Source organism: Actinia tenebrosa, unplaced genomic scaffold (assembly GCF_029948245.1).
Source record: "Actinia tenebrosa isolate PJP-AT-01 unplaced genomic scaffold, QUT_ActTen_1.0 PGA_scaffold6__47_contigs__length_16458017, whole genome shotgun sequence".
NCBI lineage: Eukaryota > Metazoa > Cnidaria > Anthozoa > Actiniaria > Actiniidae > Actinia > Actinia tenebrosa.
In genome coordinates, this window is record NW_028292583.1 from 2,381,678 (window position 1) to 2,401,135 (window position 19,458).

Consider the following 19,458-nt stretch of genomic DNA (forward strand, 5'->3'; position numbering starts at 1 on the left):
CCGAAGACTATCACATGGATGTCAGAACCGGGATCAGTTAACTTACTTCGAAGAACCTATTTGTAAAGCCAAGTCTTCGAGAGATTACACCCGGGGATTACACAACAATAACACCGAGGTCAATTTTCAAGTCGCCGCCACGCATCATCGTATTCATTAGTATATACATCGTATTGTTCAGCAAATCCAGTACGAGAATGGGAGATCTTTCAGGCTTCGAAACCCCAAAGATGGATTGGTCGTCTGGACCAGATTTATATAACCGTTTCAAGCGTTTTAAACAGAAATGCGAACTCATGTTTGATGGGCCATTAAAGGGCAAAACTAAAGAGCAAAGGATTAACTACCTACTGTTATGGTCAGGAGACTATGGACTAGATCTATACAACACTGGGACATTGGACGAGGAAGAGCACAAGGACATAAATGGATATTGGAAGAGATTTGAGGATCATGTTAAGCCACAAGCAAACCATATCTTGAACAGATTTAATTTACGTAATGTGAGACAAAACGGCAGACCGCTAGACGTCTTTCTGACAGAAGCACAACTCATCGTACAGAGTTGTGGATTTCCCGTCGAACTACGAGATGAAATGCTGAGAGACACTCTAGTTTTTGGCACTGGCTATGAGATTGTTAGAAAGAAATGCATTGCAGAGGGAAATTCATTGACGTTCCAGAGAGCGAGGGAAATCGCACGAACCGAAGAAGCAACACGTGAACAACTTGTCGCGATGAGCAACGCAAGCCATGAAGTAAATGCTCTAAAGGGTCCACAGCGACAAACGCAAAATCAACGCAAGTATGAACAGTACCCTACGAATAATGAAACTAAATCGACGACCAAGTCCACGTGTCACCGTTGCGGTAATGAACAGCACACAGCAAACCGGAAATGCCCCGCCAGCGGTGTCGAATGTCATTACTGCCACAGACGAGGACATTTCAGTAAGATGTGTAACAAGCGCAGACAAGTACACGAAATAAACGAGGAACCAAGTCCTGAACACTGTGAAGAAGATTTTAAAAGATTCTTTATGGGATCGCTTGAAGTCGACGGGTTACAGAGTTCAAGTCGCAACAAAGTGATTACAACCGTTAACGTCACAACAAGGCCATTCCACAAGAAAATGACAAGGTTATCATGTAAACTTGATACGGGCGCAGAGACCAATGTTATGTCTAAAACAGACTTCGACAAGATAATCGCTTTACCGAAAGATAAAGTACTCGGGCCACCACATATTCTGACCGCGTATGGTGGACAGGAAATCCGTTGTATCGGTACATGTGAACTGTACGTACACTACAATGGGAATACTACGAAGGTACCCTTTACTGTAACAGATGTACAAGGGCCTGCCATGCTTGGATGCAACACGTGCGAACAACTTGGACTCGTTACAATCAACTGCAGCATTGAAACATTCAACAAGCAAAAAGGAAAGTTGCAAGACAACCGTCCTCTAACCAAAGAGAGACTCATACATGAATACAAAGACCGTTTTGAAGGTATTGGTACCTTTGAAATGAAGCCATACCACATCACCTTGGACACAAGAGCAGAGCCGGTCGTTCACCCTCCTAGAGCAGTACCTATACATTTACGCGAACGTTTCAAAGCCGAACTTGACAACATGGAGGAACTTGGAGTTATAGAAGCAGTAAATGAGCCTACAGACTGGGTCAACAGTGTAGTCCTGAACGAGACAGTCAACGACAAGGGTGAGATAACAAAGCTAAGAGTGTGCCTGGACCCCAGGGACCTCAACAAATGGGTAAAGCGAGAGCACTACCACTCTAGGACGATAGACGATGTAGTAAGCCAACTACATAATGCTAAATTCTTTAGTATTGTTGATGCCACGAAGGGCTACTGGCATGTGCCTCTTGACAAAGAGAGCTCGCTGCTCACCACGTTTAACACCCCATTCGGCCGGTATCGATTCACGCGAATGCCATTTGGACTAAACGTATCGCAAGACATTTTCCAAAAGGAACTCGACTCATCCCTAGAAGGCTTGCAAGGTGTTACAGGCATCGCCGACGACAACTTCGTGTATGGCAAAACAGAGAAAGAACATGACGACAACTTAGCCAAATTAATGTGCCGCGCAAGAGAGAAGGGCATAAAGTTCAATAAAGACAAAGTGCAAGTCAAATGCAAAGAAGTGAGTTTTTTTGGACACACATGGACACCTGAAGGGATTAAGCCAGATATAAAGAAAATATCAGCCATATTGAACATGCAACCACCGCAAAGCGTCAAGGATTTACAGAGCTTCTTGGGCCTTGTTAATTACTTGACAAGGTACTCCAGCCGTCTAGCGACAATCACAGCACCACTAAGAGAACTGACCAAAGCTGAAACAGCTTTTGTTTGGGATACAGAACAGGATAAAGCCTTCCAGGATGTCAAGAAAGAAATCGCATCAGCTCCAATACTCCGGTACTTCGACAAGAATGCTGAGACAACTATTCAAACAGATGCGTCGCAGAAGGGACTAGGCGCAGTCCTCCTACAAAATGGCCAACCAGTATGCTACGCATCGAAAGCACTCACAGATACAGAATCAAACTACAGTAACATTGAGAGAGAGACGCTAGGCGTGGTATGGGGCCTAGAAAGATTTCATTATTTTATATATGGGAAGCACTGCAAGATAGAAACTGACCACAAACCTCTTGAGTCAATCTTCAAAAAGAAACTCGCTAGCTGCCCCCCGAGGCTACAACGATTGGTGCTCCGCGCATTGAAGTATGACGTCACAGTTACATACGTTAAAGGAGCTAATGTCCCCATTGCAGACGCCCTCTCGAGAATCACTCCACAAACAGGGCCAACCATTGGAGAACTACCAAGAATAGATGTCCACTGCATCACAAAGACCCTACCTGCCTCGCCTACAAAACTTAAACAGATCAGAGAAGAGACAGCAAGGGATTCTACCATGTCGCTTCTCAGAGAAACCGTGTTTAGAGGATGGCCTGATCAGAAAGGTAATTGTCCAGCAGCTCTACTAGACTATTGGAATTTTCGAGAAGAGCTTACTATCGAAGATGGTATCCTCCTTAAGCAAGACCGAATCATCGTCCCACCCAAGCTACGTGCTGACATCTTACGCGCCCTCCACCAAGGCCACCTAGGCATCGAAAAGTGCCTTCTCAGAGCACGATCATGTGTATTCTGGCCTGGAATAACGAAAGATATAACGCAAATAGTTGAACAATGTGAACCATGTCAGAGATATCAAAAAAAGAACCAAAGAGAACCAATCTTGCAAGCTGATACACCCAGCCGACCATGGGAAACACTCAGTTCTGACATGTTTGAGTACAAAGGTAAGCACTACCTACTAGTGGCTGACCAATACAGCAAGTTCCCAGTCATACGTTACCTCACAGGTACTACCTCAGCAGCCGTCATCAGCCACCTGAAGAGTATATTCGCAGAGCATGGTATTCCATCACGCCTTATAACTGACAACGGACCGCAGTACAACTGCAGAGAATTCAGTTCGTTTACAGCAACATATGGTATAGATCATGTGACAAGCTCACCTTTGTACCCACAGTCAAACGGTTTTGCTGAGAGAATGGTGCAAACCATAAAAAACATCCTGAAGAAGTGTGACGAGCGAGGTGAGGACCCATACTTGGGGATCCTTTCGTACAGGACAACACCAGTCAACAATAACCTCAAGTCACCAGCAGAACTTCTTAACAGTCGAAAGTTCAAGACCACTTTACCAGCTGCACAAAGAGCATTCCAGACTGGAAATGATAGGGACCAGATCAGAGAGAGTCTACTTGACCGACAAGAACAGCAGAGTAAATACTATAACCGTACCACTGGAAGAGTACAACAACCCTTATATGGTGGGCAACCAGTGCGCATGTATGATCACAGATGGAAGACATGGGAGCCAGCAGTAGTACAGCAACAAGCTAGAGAACCAAGGTCGTACCTTGTGAAAAGGCATGATAATGAAACTGTATATCGCAGAACAAGGTCTGACTTGCGACCGGATACAGCAGTACAAAAGCAAGATACACCACCAAAGCCACCAGCAGATGACCAAGTACCACAAAGTACTAGTGGCATGGACACGCCCTCAAACTACACAACTAGATATGGACGGGTTGTCAAACCAACAACAAAGTTTGACTTGTAGTTCGTTGAGAGGAGGATGTAACATTATATGATATTGCGTGACAATGCATCTTTGTTTAACTAGTTACGTTAAAGTTAATCACATGATTGTAATCATATATATATACACATGTACGCCAGATATATATCAGTTCGCGTACTGATCAATACATGTAGTATAGAGTCAAGATAAAACAAATAAATCGAGACATAACCAACCGAAGACTATCACAAAGTAAAGGAAGACCAGACCTTGTTTACTGCTTTTTTGTTTGTAATCTTGCATGCTAGCGTAATCTTATTGGGGATTGAATTGTGCATGATAGCGTAGCGGTGATTGACATAAGATGCGATATTTACTTGTATTGTGTATCTTTATTAGATCATTGGTCACGGGGCTCAAACTATATTATTACACATTAATGGTCGATATCCGTGAAATAAAGCTGTGAATAAAAACGGTAAAACTGTCCAATAATATCTCGCGACATATTTTAGTTTTAACCAAATCAAAATAGACGCTAAATGTATGATATGCAAATAATCACATTTAAGATATCAAGCTCTTGACATCTGATAATCTCTATATATTACCATTATATAACGAAATTAAAATATTCTTACAGTTTAAGAAAATAACAAGTATGCGTTTACCCCATGGTTGATTCATGTTAGCCTTCAAAAAACATATATAAACAAGAAGCTGTTGGTGCATGCAGTGGGTTTCTTTATGTGAGGGTATGTTGGAGCTTATTTAACACCTTCATCTTTATTATGTACCGCTATTTGGAATTCTTAATCTCTCCGTTATTGATTATTTTCTTGAATTAACTATGCAAAACTATTTAATTATTTGGAATGCCCGACCATATTATTACTAATACACAGTGGATGATTGCCAAGAGAGATTACCAAGATGATTGCGCGCGGTATCTGTCGGGCTCAAGTTTACTCACATTATGTACAGCGATAAATAATATAAAACAATTTTCTTAAGTATGGTGGGAGCTTCGCTATTAATAGTCCTTAATTACAGAATCCTAGTCAACTATAATGCACTGCGCCTCTATATTATCGTTTACATCTGTTCGGCTGCATCGTTGTTTAGAGAGATTCTCTTTGTGGCATAATAATGGCTGTTTGGTCGTCCAAATCAAAGTCACACCCATTCCCCGCAAGTCCAAGACCAGAAAAACCCGACTCGACTGAGTCTGGAGGGGAAAGAGAGACTGTTAACAGTCTAGTCGTCCAACTGTTAGACGTCAAGACTTTTGAAATCTCCCTTAGCTTCGTTGCCAAAATTTATAAAATCTCGCTGAAAACTTTAAGAGACTATTGTATGATTATATTATGATGGTAGTAAATCATCTAGCAGGAAAGAAGGCCGATGAAACTGGCCGGATATCTAAACTTTACCCTCAAAACCGCTTGTACCTCCGGGACGAGCTGACATTTTGACGACCGTTTCCAATCTTGTCATAACTTTGGTATGAGCTGTCCACCAAGTGGCTAATCGCTGTGTTGGTTTACGTGCAAACTCCGATATTGCGGTGCAGATATAGTTTGTAGGACCGAAGATTACCTAAGACATTAGTTTAATTCTCTACTTTCGCATACCCCATAATGCTTTGCGCCTTGGGGTGCAACAACCAATGAATGTTTCCCAAAATGAAATGTCCTTGAATTGAATATACACGTTACCTGCTTTTATCTGTAAAACACGGATTATCTATGATAATCTATCTACTGATTAACTATGATATAAACAATTAAGTTTAAAAAGGTTTTTTTTTCCAAATGAATTTTATTCATGTTACTGCGGTTTTCGATATTCTGAGAACAAGGAAATTACAAACTGCACGCCCAAATTTGGTTTTTCGCTCCCGTCGGTAACTCATAGAAATAGCCAAACATATATTCTAATAGACCTATGGCCCAAGACATAACTTAAGTTTTCTCGGTCACTATAACACCTGACATAATGAATCTTTATAGGGTTACTAAAATAAAGGTGCTCTTTTCAGTGCTGGTATTGGTTATTCACTTAGTTTAATTTGAACTCATTCAAATTTGCGGTCGCCATTTTGGCGAAGGGTCAGTATATTCAGTTGTCGGCTTTGATCGATATCAAAGAGTGCAAGAATGTTGCCTGCGCGAGTCAACAACTAGAAGCTTTGTTTCAAGAAACAATACTTTCTTTACAAACCCGGAGAATTGAAGACAAGGTAAAAAAGATTTGTAAAGGAAATTGTAGAAAAGCTTGGCTTATTTTGGCGAGTAAATGAATGAGCATTTTCTGAATGAATAGCCCACCGAATAGGAGGTAATAATCAACATTTGATGTACTGCACTCTTATTTGAAGCGCATTTTTATTACAGCCATTCTCAATCACAAACGCCCTCTTGCGATTTTTTCTGTTGCGACGAAGAAGGATTTGGTGGACGTCAATCACAAGGCGTTTCCATTGATTGTCGGAAAGCACAAAGCTATAAGAAGGGCACGTGCCTATAGAATGTCATGGAAACGCCTTGATCGACGTCCACCAAAAGCGAAAGAAACAATCGCTAGAGCGGAGCGTGTCATTGAGAATGGCTCATTATTTAAAGCACAAAAACTACCATCTCTTTGAGTACCTGATTTTATTTGTAGTTCATTTCCTCATAATTAAAACATGCTTACCATGAAGTTAACACTCTGAAAACATTTCAGTTTTAACCTTTGAATTAATCACTATTCATTTGACCAATTTATCTTTATTGTTTTGAACTACTGAGCTTTAAGTTTACTTCAGTTTATCTATAACCTGTTATTAATGTCTTGGGAAACAGCAAATGTCCCGGGCAATTTTGCAAGAACGTTTGTAGCCATATCCAGACGGGCAGGAACCTCTCTAAAACCAATAATCCCCTTTAGGTCCATATTCGTCTACAAACCTACCGTTTAGTCTAATACATCGGCATTCTCTGGCCCTGGTCTCGACAGATAATCAAGAAAATGCCATCTAATGAGGGATGAAAGGAGCGAGGCATTTCGTTTCAAAGAGTTACAATCATTTAAGGTCACCTGCGAAAGCGTTGGGTATTAATTGTATAAATATGCACTACAACCTTTCTGCAATAAAGTCCCTCACGCTTGACCGCTACCTTCCACGTTTGGAACGCTGGTGCATAAACGTGTTTTATCCGATTGCAAATCTTTTTTGCACATAAGTCACATAAAGATTGAATTAATGTTTGATGCAGTTTTTAATGAGATCGGACGTCATAACACGTGACTATGAGGGAAAAAATGTTTTGTTTAGAGAACAATTTTAGCCTTGCAGAGTGTTCAACACTAAAATGCTTCGTACCACATAATTATATACTAGATGCCTCCATGTGTAGGGATTTTTGAAAAAATCTATCTAGCTAATTATGAGATATTTGAGATTCGTTAAATAGAGTGCATAATTTACTTCAAAACTAAACAATGGCTTTGATGCGGCCAAAATTAATATTTCAGAGCTATATATTCCCAAAAGTCATTGCTCATTTAGTTTTACTCTGTATCTAGTTTTAAAAGGAACATTTTGAAGGTAATCGACTCATGCGATTTTGTGAAAACGTATAATGCATAAGACGGGGTAAACATTTGATGCGCACTTTTCATCGCAGTTTTCTAGTCAATCTTACTAGATCTTCCATTATTCTAAAATTCCCTGATAATTTCTCTTAAAACTACGTCAGGATACAAATTCCGGTCATTATGTATGCATATTTCCAGTTGACGGTCAAGAATTCAGCTGGCGTACAAAGCAATGTATGTGTTTACAAGTTGTCAAAAGAACATTTTCGTAAAATATGCCCGATTCCTGTTCAGTTTATGGTTGTTCAAACCGATCTAATAAGAAAAAAGAAAACGGTTTGTTAGAATACCTGAAAGAAGTGGTTCACAAGAGAGATCGGACAAGAAATTTATCAAAAAGACGTCGAAACCGATGGCTGGCTATCCTGACTTAACAGTACTGTATCTTCGAAAGGAGTTAAATCTTCACACGCTCGTGTATGTAGCGATCACTTCGTAAAAGGTATTTAACAATTCTATATTTGTATGAGTTTGAAATTCAGATGTTATTTCTTTGCTTTGCACGTGTTGGTTTGTTGTAAACACTGAAAATACGACGATGCTTGTAGAGTGTTTGTAGGTTCGTCGCGTCGTATCGAAGTCTGTTTACTAAACAAATTCTATACATGTATATCTTATCTAGGTTGTCCAAGCAATGTAAATGACGAAGACGACATAGATTGGGCCCCTAAGTTGAAGCTTGGCAATCAGAAGATAAAACAAGCCACAGAGAGCTCTATAAAGCGCGGTGAGAGAAGCAAACAGAGATCTGAAACGTCTCCATTCCGAAGCTGCTAGTGCCTTGCTTGACTATAAATGCAGAAGCAAGCTCGTCTGATTGATGAAGAAATCTCTTATGAACAAACCATAGATGATCCGCACCTATCAGCCCAAGGTAAAAATATGTAACTTATTTATTATTTACTTCAAAGCTTTGTTATTGATGCCACGATTCCCTTTTTTATTACAGACACACAGACAGAAACGACAGAAAACCCGAATCGTCAAGATGCAGAATGCCAGACGGATCTGACCAGCGATCTTTTGTGTGCAATGGAAGAGGAGTTAAACATAACACGTCAAAAGCTCTCCGATTTGCAGGCAAAGACATTAAATGAAAATAAAAAACGATGTTTACACTACAAGATAGTTGGAAATGTCCCGGAACTGAAAGCCAGGAAAGGCGGCGAAATCCTTCGAAAAGTCCTTTAGTTTCACAGAATATGGATCAATTCCATCACAGATAGATATTTTGTTTAAATATCTTGACTTGGGTATGCAGTTCCGTCTCCACGATTAGAGACTGTAACGGTACAATGACCGAAAGGACTTATGGGTCCCGAAAACATGCACCCAGCGTGCTTTGGGAACCAAAATACTCGTCCACAGTCTCTCTCGTTTCAATATTTTCAAGATGGCGGCGAAAACGAGAGAGACTGTGGACGAGTATTTTGGTTCCCAAAGCACGCTGGGTCCAAGTTTTCGGGACCCATAAGTCCTTTCGGTCATTGTACCGTTACAGTCTCTAAGCGTGTAGACGGAACGGACGAGCGAGAGACTGTGGAAGAGTCTATATATAGCTCTGAAATATTAATTTTGGCCGCATCAAATTACAATTTACAATTACAATTACAATTTATTAATTTTTAAAGTTAAATTACAATAGTTAAATACAATACACTCCCCCGCAAGTAGCTAAGCTGGTCTGGGCGGGTTTGTGTTTGACAGAAGAAAAGAAGAAGAAAAAAGTTTAAATGTTTACACACAAGAAAATAAATTGATAGCATATAAGAAGGAAATATTGACTTTAGAACAAATAATGAAATTATTATATCGTGCACTATTTTATTTAGAGAAAAAAAAGATTGGAGATTTCAACATCATAGCCATATTTATTTAAATAACCAAAGAGAAGCTGTCTAATTTTCTTTTTGAAAGCCGGTTTTGATAAGTCCCGTATAGAATTAGGAATTCGATTCCACAATCAGTGAACGCCAAAACAAGAAAATGAGTTCTTTTGAAGATTAGTTCGAAAGTATTTTGCATATAAATTATTAGATGAAGAAGATATTTAAGATATATAAGATATTATAAGAATGAATACTGCTCACAAAGGAGAACAGTTTACAAATATTTAGTGGTGCAAGTTCATTGACAACATCATACATCAAGCTAGAGACAGATTCCAAGTACTGTAAATTTAATGGAGATATGTTAGCTTTTTGAAAAAAAGGGATAGCACTTTCTCTTCTATCAGCAAAATAGATCAATCTCATAGCTCGCTTTTGTAATAACAAGAGCATATCAAACAATTGTTGTCGTTCGCGGGCTTCCTGTGGTGACAAACCACGCTCCCCTCCCCTACACATTTCCAGTCTTTTTTCGGCCAAAACCAAGATGGCTGACTAGCTGGGATGTTTTCACTCGATTTACTGCAAGTTTGAGCAGTTTTGAGCAGGAAATTCGCCTATTTAGTGAAGAAAATTATATTCCAATTTCCAAATATGGTAAGTACATTCCTTATATGGTAAAAGAAACGGCTCGAGCGGAACGACAACTTTTCTATGTGAAAAGTTTGATATGTTTATTCAAACTAGTTTTTGTGGCTTGGCCCCATGCAGTAAGACCATAGAAAAGGTAGGGCTGAATGAGTGATTTATATATTGTTAAAAGGATGTTTTGTGTGATAAAATGCCTTAATCTAGAAAGCAGACCAACAGTTTTGCTTATTTTATTGCTGATAAAATCAATATGTGGTTTCCAGGAAAGATTATTATCGATTAACAGTCCGAGGTATTTAACATAGGTTTTACATACTAGTGAAACGAACTTATTTGAATTATTATCAAACATTTTGATATTTACTGTTGGTGTAATTTTTTTGCGACACTGACGAAAAATAATAAAGTTTGATTTTTTAAGATTAAGAGTTAGTTTGTTTACTGTTTGCCATTCATATAGTCTAATTAGCTCATTGTTAACTAACAGTTTCTAACATTTTGATATTTTTATTCGAATACAGAAGATTAGTGTCATCAGCAAATAGATGAAATTTGAAAGCAGTAGAAGTTTGTGTGATATCATTAATATATAACAAAAAGAGCAGAGGTCCCAGGACCGAACCTGGGGTACACCGCATGCCACTTTCTCTTTTTTTGAGATGCTATTACCAATGGATACGGTTTGAGATCGATCGCTTAAGTATGATTGAATCCAATCACAAATAATTACTCGAAACCCGTAATGATAAAGTTTACCTAAAAGAATTCAAGATTAAAAATTTAAAAGAATTTATGATCAACAGTATCAAAAGCTTTAGTCAAGTCTAAGAAGATGGCACACGAGAATAAATTCTTATCAATGTTAGATTGCATGAGTTGAAAAGTGTTTCCTGAAACCATATTGAGATTCAGACAATAAATTGTTTTTGTCAATAAATTTGATTAAATGTTTATACATTATTTTTTCAAATTTTCTGTTAAAAACTGAAAGTAGAGCTATTGGCCTATAGTTATTTGGATCAGAGTCGTCATCCGACTTAAAAACTGGTGTAATTTTCGATAACTTTAATTTTGAAGGGTACTTCCCAATATCAACAGATTTGTTTATTAGGCAAGCCAAAGGTCCACTAATCAAATGTCTTGAAGCTTTAAGCAAATCGATTGGACAAGAATATAAGCCGTAGGTTTTATTCGTTGGTAGGGTGACTATTTCACTCTCTACCTCATGGCTTGATACAGGCACGAAAAAGAATGAATCATTCTGTTTTATGTGTTTTAGAAAAATGTTTAGTCGTTGGGGGAATCTTACTAGCTAGTTTTGGACCAGCGTTAGCAAAGTGTTTATTCATAACATTCGATAATTTAGTTGCGTCATGTTCAATGTTCCCAGTAATCGGGTCTTTGAGACTGGTGATATTATTCGATCTTTTTTTGTTGTTATTAATTAGCGTGTTTATACCCATCCATGTTTTTTTCATATCACGAGCGTTGATTTCAAAAATGAATTATAAAATAACTTTTTTGAAGTGCGAATTAAAATTTATATTTTGTTTCGGTAGTATTTATATTTTTCAGTGTCACCAGATGAAAATAATTCATTTTTTATTTTAATAGATTTACGAATACCCTGGGATATCCAGGGTTTCTGCATTTGCTTAATTTTGCGATTCGATAAGCTCTCAACTGGAGCATATTTATTAACAAGCTTATTTATCCTCTTGTAAAATAATGAGAATGAGTGATCTATATTGCTGTTATCAGAATTTGATACAGGATCAATAATAAAGTCCAATTTAGAAAATTCCTCAACAAAATAATCTGGTTTTATTTTTTGAAATGTAGCGTGTTTTTTTCTTCATTGAGGGAGACGATTTAGTTTTTGTTGAAGAAGAGACACAAAATTGTGCATAGTGATCACTAATATCAGATATGATATTACCGCTACAAATTGTTTTTTCCGGAGCATTCATAAATAAATTATCAATAAGAGTAGCAGAATTATTATAAACTCTAGTAGGTTTGTCAATAGTTGGAAATAAGAAAAAACTCTGCAAAGGAAGCAGAAAGTTGTGACTATAATTGCAAGATTCTGATTTGAGTAAATGTTGAAATCTCCAAGTAAATAAATAATTCTTTTTTCGCATTAAAAGTCTCAATCTTTTCATCTATATACTTCAAAAAGCATTCTGGAGAAGAGTGTTGTCTGTAAAAAACTCCAAATAAAATATTTTTCAATTATAATATAGTATATATATTATATAAATGTATACTACAACGTTTCTGCAATCGAGTGTATATATATATATATATATGCAGCCATTTGCAAAAATTATGGCCGCTTCCAATATATGTACAAGTATATCAAAAGCATATCAAAAATTATGGGATATTCTCCATTATATTTTTTTCGAGTTGTCTATCATTAGGGCTTTCTGAAAAAAATATCATGAAAGATATCCCGCCCTGTCCGATATACTTTCAATATGTATATATATATATATATATATGTACTACTATATATTTTGCTAAGCGATAAAGTGTGCTCCAAGAACTCCTCCGAGACCAATGAACTTATACAAACAAAAACCACACAGAATTCATGCATTGGTCCCGAAGATGAACGGCATCTGTTTTTGATTTGAAAATATTGCACTTTTAACAATCGAGAAAATTATTAAAGGAATAGAAAATTATTTCCGTTTTCATTCAGAACAAACGCTACTCGCTTCTATGAAAATATAAAGGGAGTCTTCAAATATCTTGAATTAAAAACCTGCTGGAGTAAAACCATGCCATTACTATGCTTTTATACGGAAGCAAATGATTAATTCAGTACCCCATTCCTTGACAGAATTTGAGAAAAGTATCACTTCAACACTCTCCATTGAATATGGACACGACACAACGAAGTGGCTCAAAATAGTTTCATTTCCAGTTCCAAAACATGCCTAAAAATCATCACTATTTGATATCGATAGAATCTGAAAGCTATTTAACAAACAAACCTGTTCAACAAAGCAATCATGGCCAAAGGGAAACTGACTGTTTTGATAACAACATCTCCATTCGATTATCTGGAGCTCCTCCGATCCATTTGACACCAATTAAAATTTCTTAAATAACATAACTTCTGTGACAAAGCCGAGATCCATCTTTATTGGTGTCAAATGGAAATGCTGAAGTTTGAACAAGAAAATACACGGCAAACGTCAGACTACCGAGCGTCTTGAAATGACTTGCGGCAATCCCTTCAAGTGTCAAACCGTCAACTGCTGTCACTTTCTGTCAAATTCTACCCAATGAGTGCGTTTCTTGTTTTCAAGTTTGGCATTTTCAATTCAAATGGCAATTCAAACATACCGAATTAAAAAGTTTTACAAAAGTTTCCTCATACATGTATTTCTTGAGTTTCAAGCCAAATTGGCAATTGTCTGCACATAAATCACGATAATTTTACGCTTCACCTTGAGGTCACGACAGAGTGCACAAAACAAAAGTTCAACTGTCAACTGTTAGCGTTTTACTCAGGATTTAAAAAAGTGAATTTATTCACGGGAAATTGACTAGTATATATATAATATTTGAGATATAACGCACGCGATGATTGGTTGGCTACCGTGTTTAAATCAGAGGAATGAGACACGCTCGCGCGAAATTATTAAAAGATATTTTATAAAAGCGATATGTAAAACGTCCGCTTGTGTCTATGTACTGTGAAATAATCACGATGGGAGCTGTAGAGCACTCGAGAAGTCAAAGAAACACTCTCTGACGACTTCTCTCCTGCTCTACTGCTCCCATCTTGTTTATATCATAGTATATAGACAAGGTTGTATTATACATTTTTGCATATATACAAATACCTAATTACCTTTTTCAAATGATTTGACTCTTTTGCGCTTTACATATCGCTCCAGCTATCAGCAAATGCAATGTGGTTTTTAGATGTGTTTCACATTTTATTACATCCATTTTGAAATCACAAGCAAATCCTGCAATCTGATTGGTTCCCTGCAGCAGTGATTTCAGCATAAATCGCACGATTTTGAGCTCTAAATTGCACGATTTTGCACATCAACTGATATCACAATCACAAGAGAGACATGTCATTTTCTAGCCAATTATATCAAGGAATCCATCTGAGTGTTGGGCTCAACGCTTCTTGCGAAAAAAAAGAGCCACGACTAAAAAAAAAATTTTTCTGAAGAGCGATTTTACCGTCAAAAGTCGTAAAAAAGACTGAAAAAGCCATAAAAAGGACTTAAAAAGACTGATCACTTAAAATTGTCAAAAGCATCTTTGTAAAGTAACTGCTTAAGTAAGTTGAAGATATTACAGCGAAAAGCAGTGGGGGAGAATGCAATCGGCATCTTTTGAATGTGACTTCTTGGCGATTGATCGTGGAAAGTGGTTTCCTTTCAATCTGTAAAGCATAACAACACATCGAAAATACAGTCATTAAAAGAAGTTTTTCTTAAGAAGAAGATTTTTGCTGAGCTACATGACTTCTTAAGGACAACCGAAGGACTACACAACATTTGATTTTTGCCGTTTTCTCGGCACAAGTGTGATCTTAACATGTTGAACAGAAATCGTAAAAACACAAGCAGTGAGCATTGGCTGTATGGACAACAGCCAGTTCATTACAACCCTTTTGGGCAGGATTGTTTTGCTATTTAATGTAAGTAAACGATTCTTAATACATGTAATGCCTTTTGGTCCTATATAAATTCATTTTAGTTTTGGATTGAAAGTGTTGGTTTTCAAAATGAGAATCATTGCTCGATCAGTATAAACAAGTTCTCTTGACAGCATGCCATGTTTGAATCGACTGCTTGTAGATTGTAAGTCATATCGGTTTAACTGGAAAAAACGTCTTTTTCAAAAAAGATTTCAAAAAGGATATAATAAAGTGGTAATTGAACTTCGTGTCGTGCAATTTTGGTCTGAAATCAAACTTGCAATTACAAATCGCACTCCCGCTACGCGGTCGTGCGATTTTGTAATCGCGCGTTTGATTTCAGACCAAATTGCACTCCACTCAGTTCAAATACGTACCATTATGAATAATGTAAAGTTATATAAAAAGTAAAAGACACCCTGACAGCTGTGCAGTCTATAAATTTTCTAATAGTCGCCCCCTCGGCATCCCATAATCTCTTACTTAAACAATAGAAATTAAGATGGCCGCTTTATCAGTAAGGTCTGCTGTACGCCATAGTACATATGCATAAAATAATGAGAAGCTCGATTTTACTGTAGAAACACAAGCTGTAATAAGACATGAAATTTGTATAACATTTTTTGATCGCCATCATATCTTTGCCTCATGGCTAGAAATTCCGAATCACTATGGGAGGAGCTTAATACGTCATTAAGTTACTAACGTCAATCACTATATTTTAATCCCTGTATTCCTTTTGGCTCAATAATACTTTGCTCGATTTGCATTTTTCAAAATGGAAAAGAGAAAAAATAAGAGAAAATTGTTTCTATAGCGTGCTAAACTGTTTATCAACAGAAAATATATTGCCATTGTTGAAATAAGGACGTTTATGAGGTAGAGAGACTGATAAGTTGCCGTGGTGGATATGAAAGATATTAAAATGAGGTATTTCACAGCTTATATAATGCTTATATATAAATTCATATTAGTTCAGCAGCTTTAATGACATGCATACAAAGGGATTTACTTTCAAAAAATCAATAAATACTCTTCCATGAACACAGGCTTTTTGTACCAAATTAGTGTTTGCAAAATAGCGGTCTTGTTATGTCTTAAGAATGACAGTTTAATAGTGCTCTTAATCCGAATCAAGAATTGCATTTATTTCTACGAAACAACAGTTATATGACAATTTCATATCGTGTCTTGCAAAATGACAAGCATATGAGGAGTTTAAAGTGCCTATAACCTTTATAGGATTATGATCAATTTTGATTTTCTGTGTGTTGGAGATGAATAAACAAAAAAACTTTTTTCGATTGACTAAATATTTTCGGAGATATAGCGCCCTAAAGTACGCAGTTTTGCCACGCCCCATCAATTTGGACGGGATAAAGAGGAACTGGGCTCAGCAGAGTGTCGCTGAGTGGTGACGTCACAACAAGAACGAATGTTTTGATAAGCAAAGATTCTTACTAGTTCTTCGGTCAGAATATGAGAAAATGCCGACTAGATGTGTTGTTGCTGGGTGCTCAAACACCCCAGATTTTACGAAAGGTATATACTTGCATAAGATCCCATTTCATAACGACAATCGTCCAGAAGCAGATGGATTGATTTTGTGAAGAGAAAGCAAGCAAATTTCAACCCCTCGGCTACCTCCGTCATATTTTGTACACACTTCCTTCCAGAGGATTATAATCAGAGATTTTATTTTGTCTCGTAAAATCGTCCTCAGTTAGTTAAAGATGAGGCTGGGACTGTTGGCATCCCAAGGATTTATGTCTGCAACCATGAAGAGCAAACCAAACTGTCGGATCGTAATCGCCGAAAAGTGTCGCTGGCCAAATCTCCAGGAATGTTTTCTTGTCAAACTTGTTCGATAGTCCTAATTCTCTGATTTTGGTTTTCAAACTGTTTAAATTATCTATTTTCCAAAGGTCTTAAAAGATGCCTTGCCTCCGTGTCTTCACCGAAAGAAGTTGAGTTGCCGGTGCGAGAATGAGTCGAACAACAACAACTATTTTTAATCTAATACAACATTTGGTGGCTAGTTGTAGGGAAAAGTATTCTTTATTTAAACATAACATATACTTTATTTGTTGTACCTAAATTGCGTCAGTAACAGGTATTATTGAACAAAATATTGACTAGTTTTATTATTGCATGCATCTTTCGTAATATCTACAACATAGAATGATAATAAAGTCAAACTTTATAACCCAAATTTACAAAACACTTCTTGAGGTTTTTTTTTTTTTGGAGGATCGGTGTTGATTCAGTAAGTCCTATTTTTAAGTAACTATAAAACTGGGGCCAGCTATAAACAATGAAAGAAACTTGCATGGAACTATTTGACAGGATAAAACCCAAGTGTCATAAACTTCTTCATCAGAATATTCCTGGTAGGGATATTCATGAACGGCTTCGTCTAATTCTTCGTCCTCGAGGTCGTAAATACTCTCATTCTCGTCGCTTGAATCAAAGTATTCGTCAGCATTATCAATGGATTCCATCTTACAGCCTTTCTTTGACAACTAGTTAATTTCAAAGATACAAAGAGGCAAATAAAGCGAGCAAAACAGGTAAAAACACTGGAAGGAACAGCCAAGCTCCACTTTGTTTTACTTATTGGAAGCCGAGTCGTTCTTGTTGTGACGTCATTCGACGCCAACTAGGTACCAGACCTCGCGATCCCGTCCAAATCGATGGGGCGTGGCAAAACTGCGTACTTTAGGGACCATTCATTATTTATGCCAGGGAGGGGGCTGGCAATATTTTGAAATAATAAAAAAAAAATTCCCAGCCCCAATATAGTGTAATGAAAAAAGCTCGTGACCCCTACAGAGGTTATTGGAAATCTACATAGCCCCCCTCCTTCCCTTAAATATTAAATATTAAATATTAATTATTTTTCCGAATTTAATTCCAAGGGCTTTCGCCCGGAATAACCTCGTTCCCAAGCACTACAACTTACCTATATTATCTTCTACTATTTCATTAGTGCCACGCGGTCCACATACTCTCATCTTTGCATCATAATTACCGCTACCTAACATCTAATTCACCCCGGCCTGCTCTCAGTCTGACCTCTAGCTCAGCTGGTAGAGCATCGGTAGTACAATTCCGAAGGTCGTGGGTTCGAATCCCAGCGAGGTCGGAAATTAATTTTTCCGAATTTAATTCCAAGGGCTTTCACCCGGAATAACCTCGTTCCCAAGCACTACAACTTACCTATATTATCTTCTACTTAAATATTAAATATTAACTAAAGTACAAGTTTTCATCAACATTCTTCTATTTAAATAGCTCAATCAACAGTTCTTTTAAATAACAAATGAAATGAATTGGTTTAGTAACAAATAAAACTCCTTTCTCTTCTCCAAGATCCTCCTCCTCTTCCTCAAGCTCCTCCTTGTCTTCCTCAAGCTCATCTTCTTCTTCCTCATCCTCTTCTTTTGACTCTTTTTCTTTGTCTATCAAAGCCCACTCAGTAAGCTTAACCATAACACACTTCCTTGCATCAGCATGCCAATTATAATTTTCAAGTAACTTAGTTAATGCTTTTTGGTGTCTATCTCTTCTTAATGTCTCTAATTGTTCAATCTGCAGCATATCCTTTGTGATGCAGTCATCTAACTTGTCTAATGAATTCGCTTTAATAAGTTTTGACTTCAAAAATAATATGGAGTTTTCTAGCCGCTTTGCCTTTCTTCTTTCTGCTTTTTTCTTGTTCTGCTTAATTTTCTTTGCCTGTTTGAAGAAGAGGGGTTATTTTTCAACCAAGCTTTTTTAAAAGAATATTCTTCAAAGAGTAATGAGCAGAAAAAGGAAGTACCAGGTGCTGCGTACATTAAGAAAATAATTGATTTTCGCGACAAACATTACCAGCAAGGTGAACTCTACCTTGAGTTTCTCAAAGGTGACTGTTCAAAAACTTCTTCTGATGGAGAACCATGTAAAGAATGCAAGGAAAGAGAATGGATTAGTCCTACAATGCGTCGCATTCCTAGACCAGTGCCAGACACATCCAAATTACCTACGTTTCACTACAAAGATGTGTTCGACTCTTATGGTAATAACGATCATGATGATGAATCTCGCCCTCCAGATGACTGGCAACCTAGGCACAACATCAAAGCAGCATTCAAGGATGGCACATTAAAACTTGGTGACGAAGAAGCAATATCGCTGTTTTCTAGCAAATATATTGTGGAAAAGCAATTAGTAGAGGATTATTTACTTCATCTAGCTACTTTAGCAAGAACAAAGAATATCCGAGAAAATGACAGGAAAGAGCAGCGTCAGAAGAGGGAGCAGAAGCATTTTGAGGAATATGATTGGGACGTTCTCGTTAAGACTGGGGCAATCCAAAAATTAAAAGTCAAAGAGCTAGAAAAATATTTAAAGCACTTTAATCTCTCACTTAGAGGGAAAAAACCCGATAAAGTTCAAAGGGTTTTAGCACACGTCTGCAGTGCCGGACGAGTAGGACTAGACAATCACACTGGTAATCTGCCTGAGGAAGATC

The 19,458-nt window shown here is 37.5% G+C and overlaps 2 protein-coding genes across 2 annotated transcripts; one reads left to right on the top strand and one right to left on the bottom strand.

Moving 5' to 3' along the window:
- Nucleotides 1-7,713: 7,713 nt before the first annotated feature.
- On the top strand, nucleotides 7,714-9,029 carry LOC116287761 (uncharacterized). The gene is made up of 3 exons (XM_089039574.1): nucleotides 7,714-8,223; nucleotides 8,404-8,655; nucleotides 8,731-9,029. Exons 2-3 carry the CDS (start codon nucleotides 8,577-8,579, stop codon nucleotides 8,970-8,972), a joined length of 321 nt encoding a protein of 106 aa, XP_088895700.1. The 5' UTR covers nucleotides 7,714-8,223; nucleotides 8,404-8,576; the 3' UTR covers nucleotides 8,973-9,029.
- Nucleotides 9,030-18,224: 9,195 nt separating this feature from the next.
- On the bottom strand, nucleotides 18,225-19,121 carry LOC148905832 (uncharacterized). The gene is made up of 2 exons (XM_089038890.1): nucleotides 18,834-19,121; nucleotides 18,225-18,680 (listed from the first exon to the last, which is right to left on the bottom strand). The coding sequence occupies exon 2, from the start codon at nucleotides 18,540-18,542 to the stop codon at nucleotides 18,225-18,227; it is 318 nt and encodes a 105-aa protein (XP_088895016.1). The 5' UTR covers nucleotides 18,543-18,680; nucleotides 18,834-19,121.
- Nucleotides 19,122-19,458: the final 337 nt, after the last annotated feature.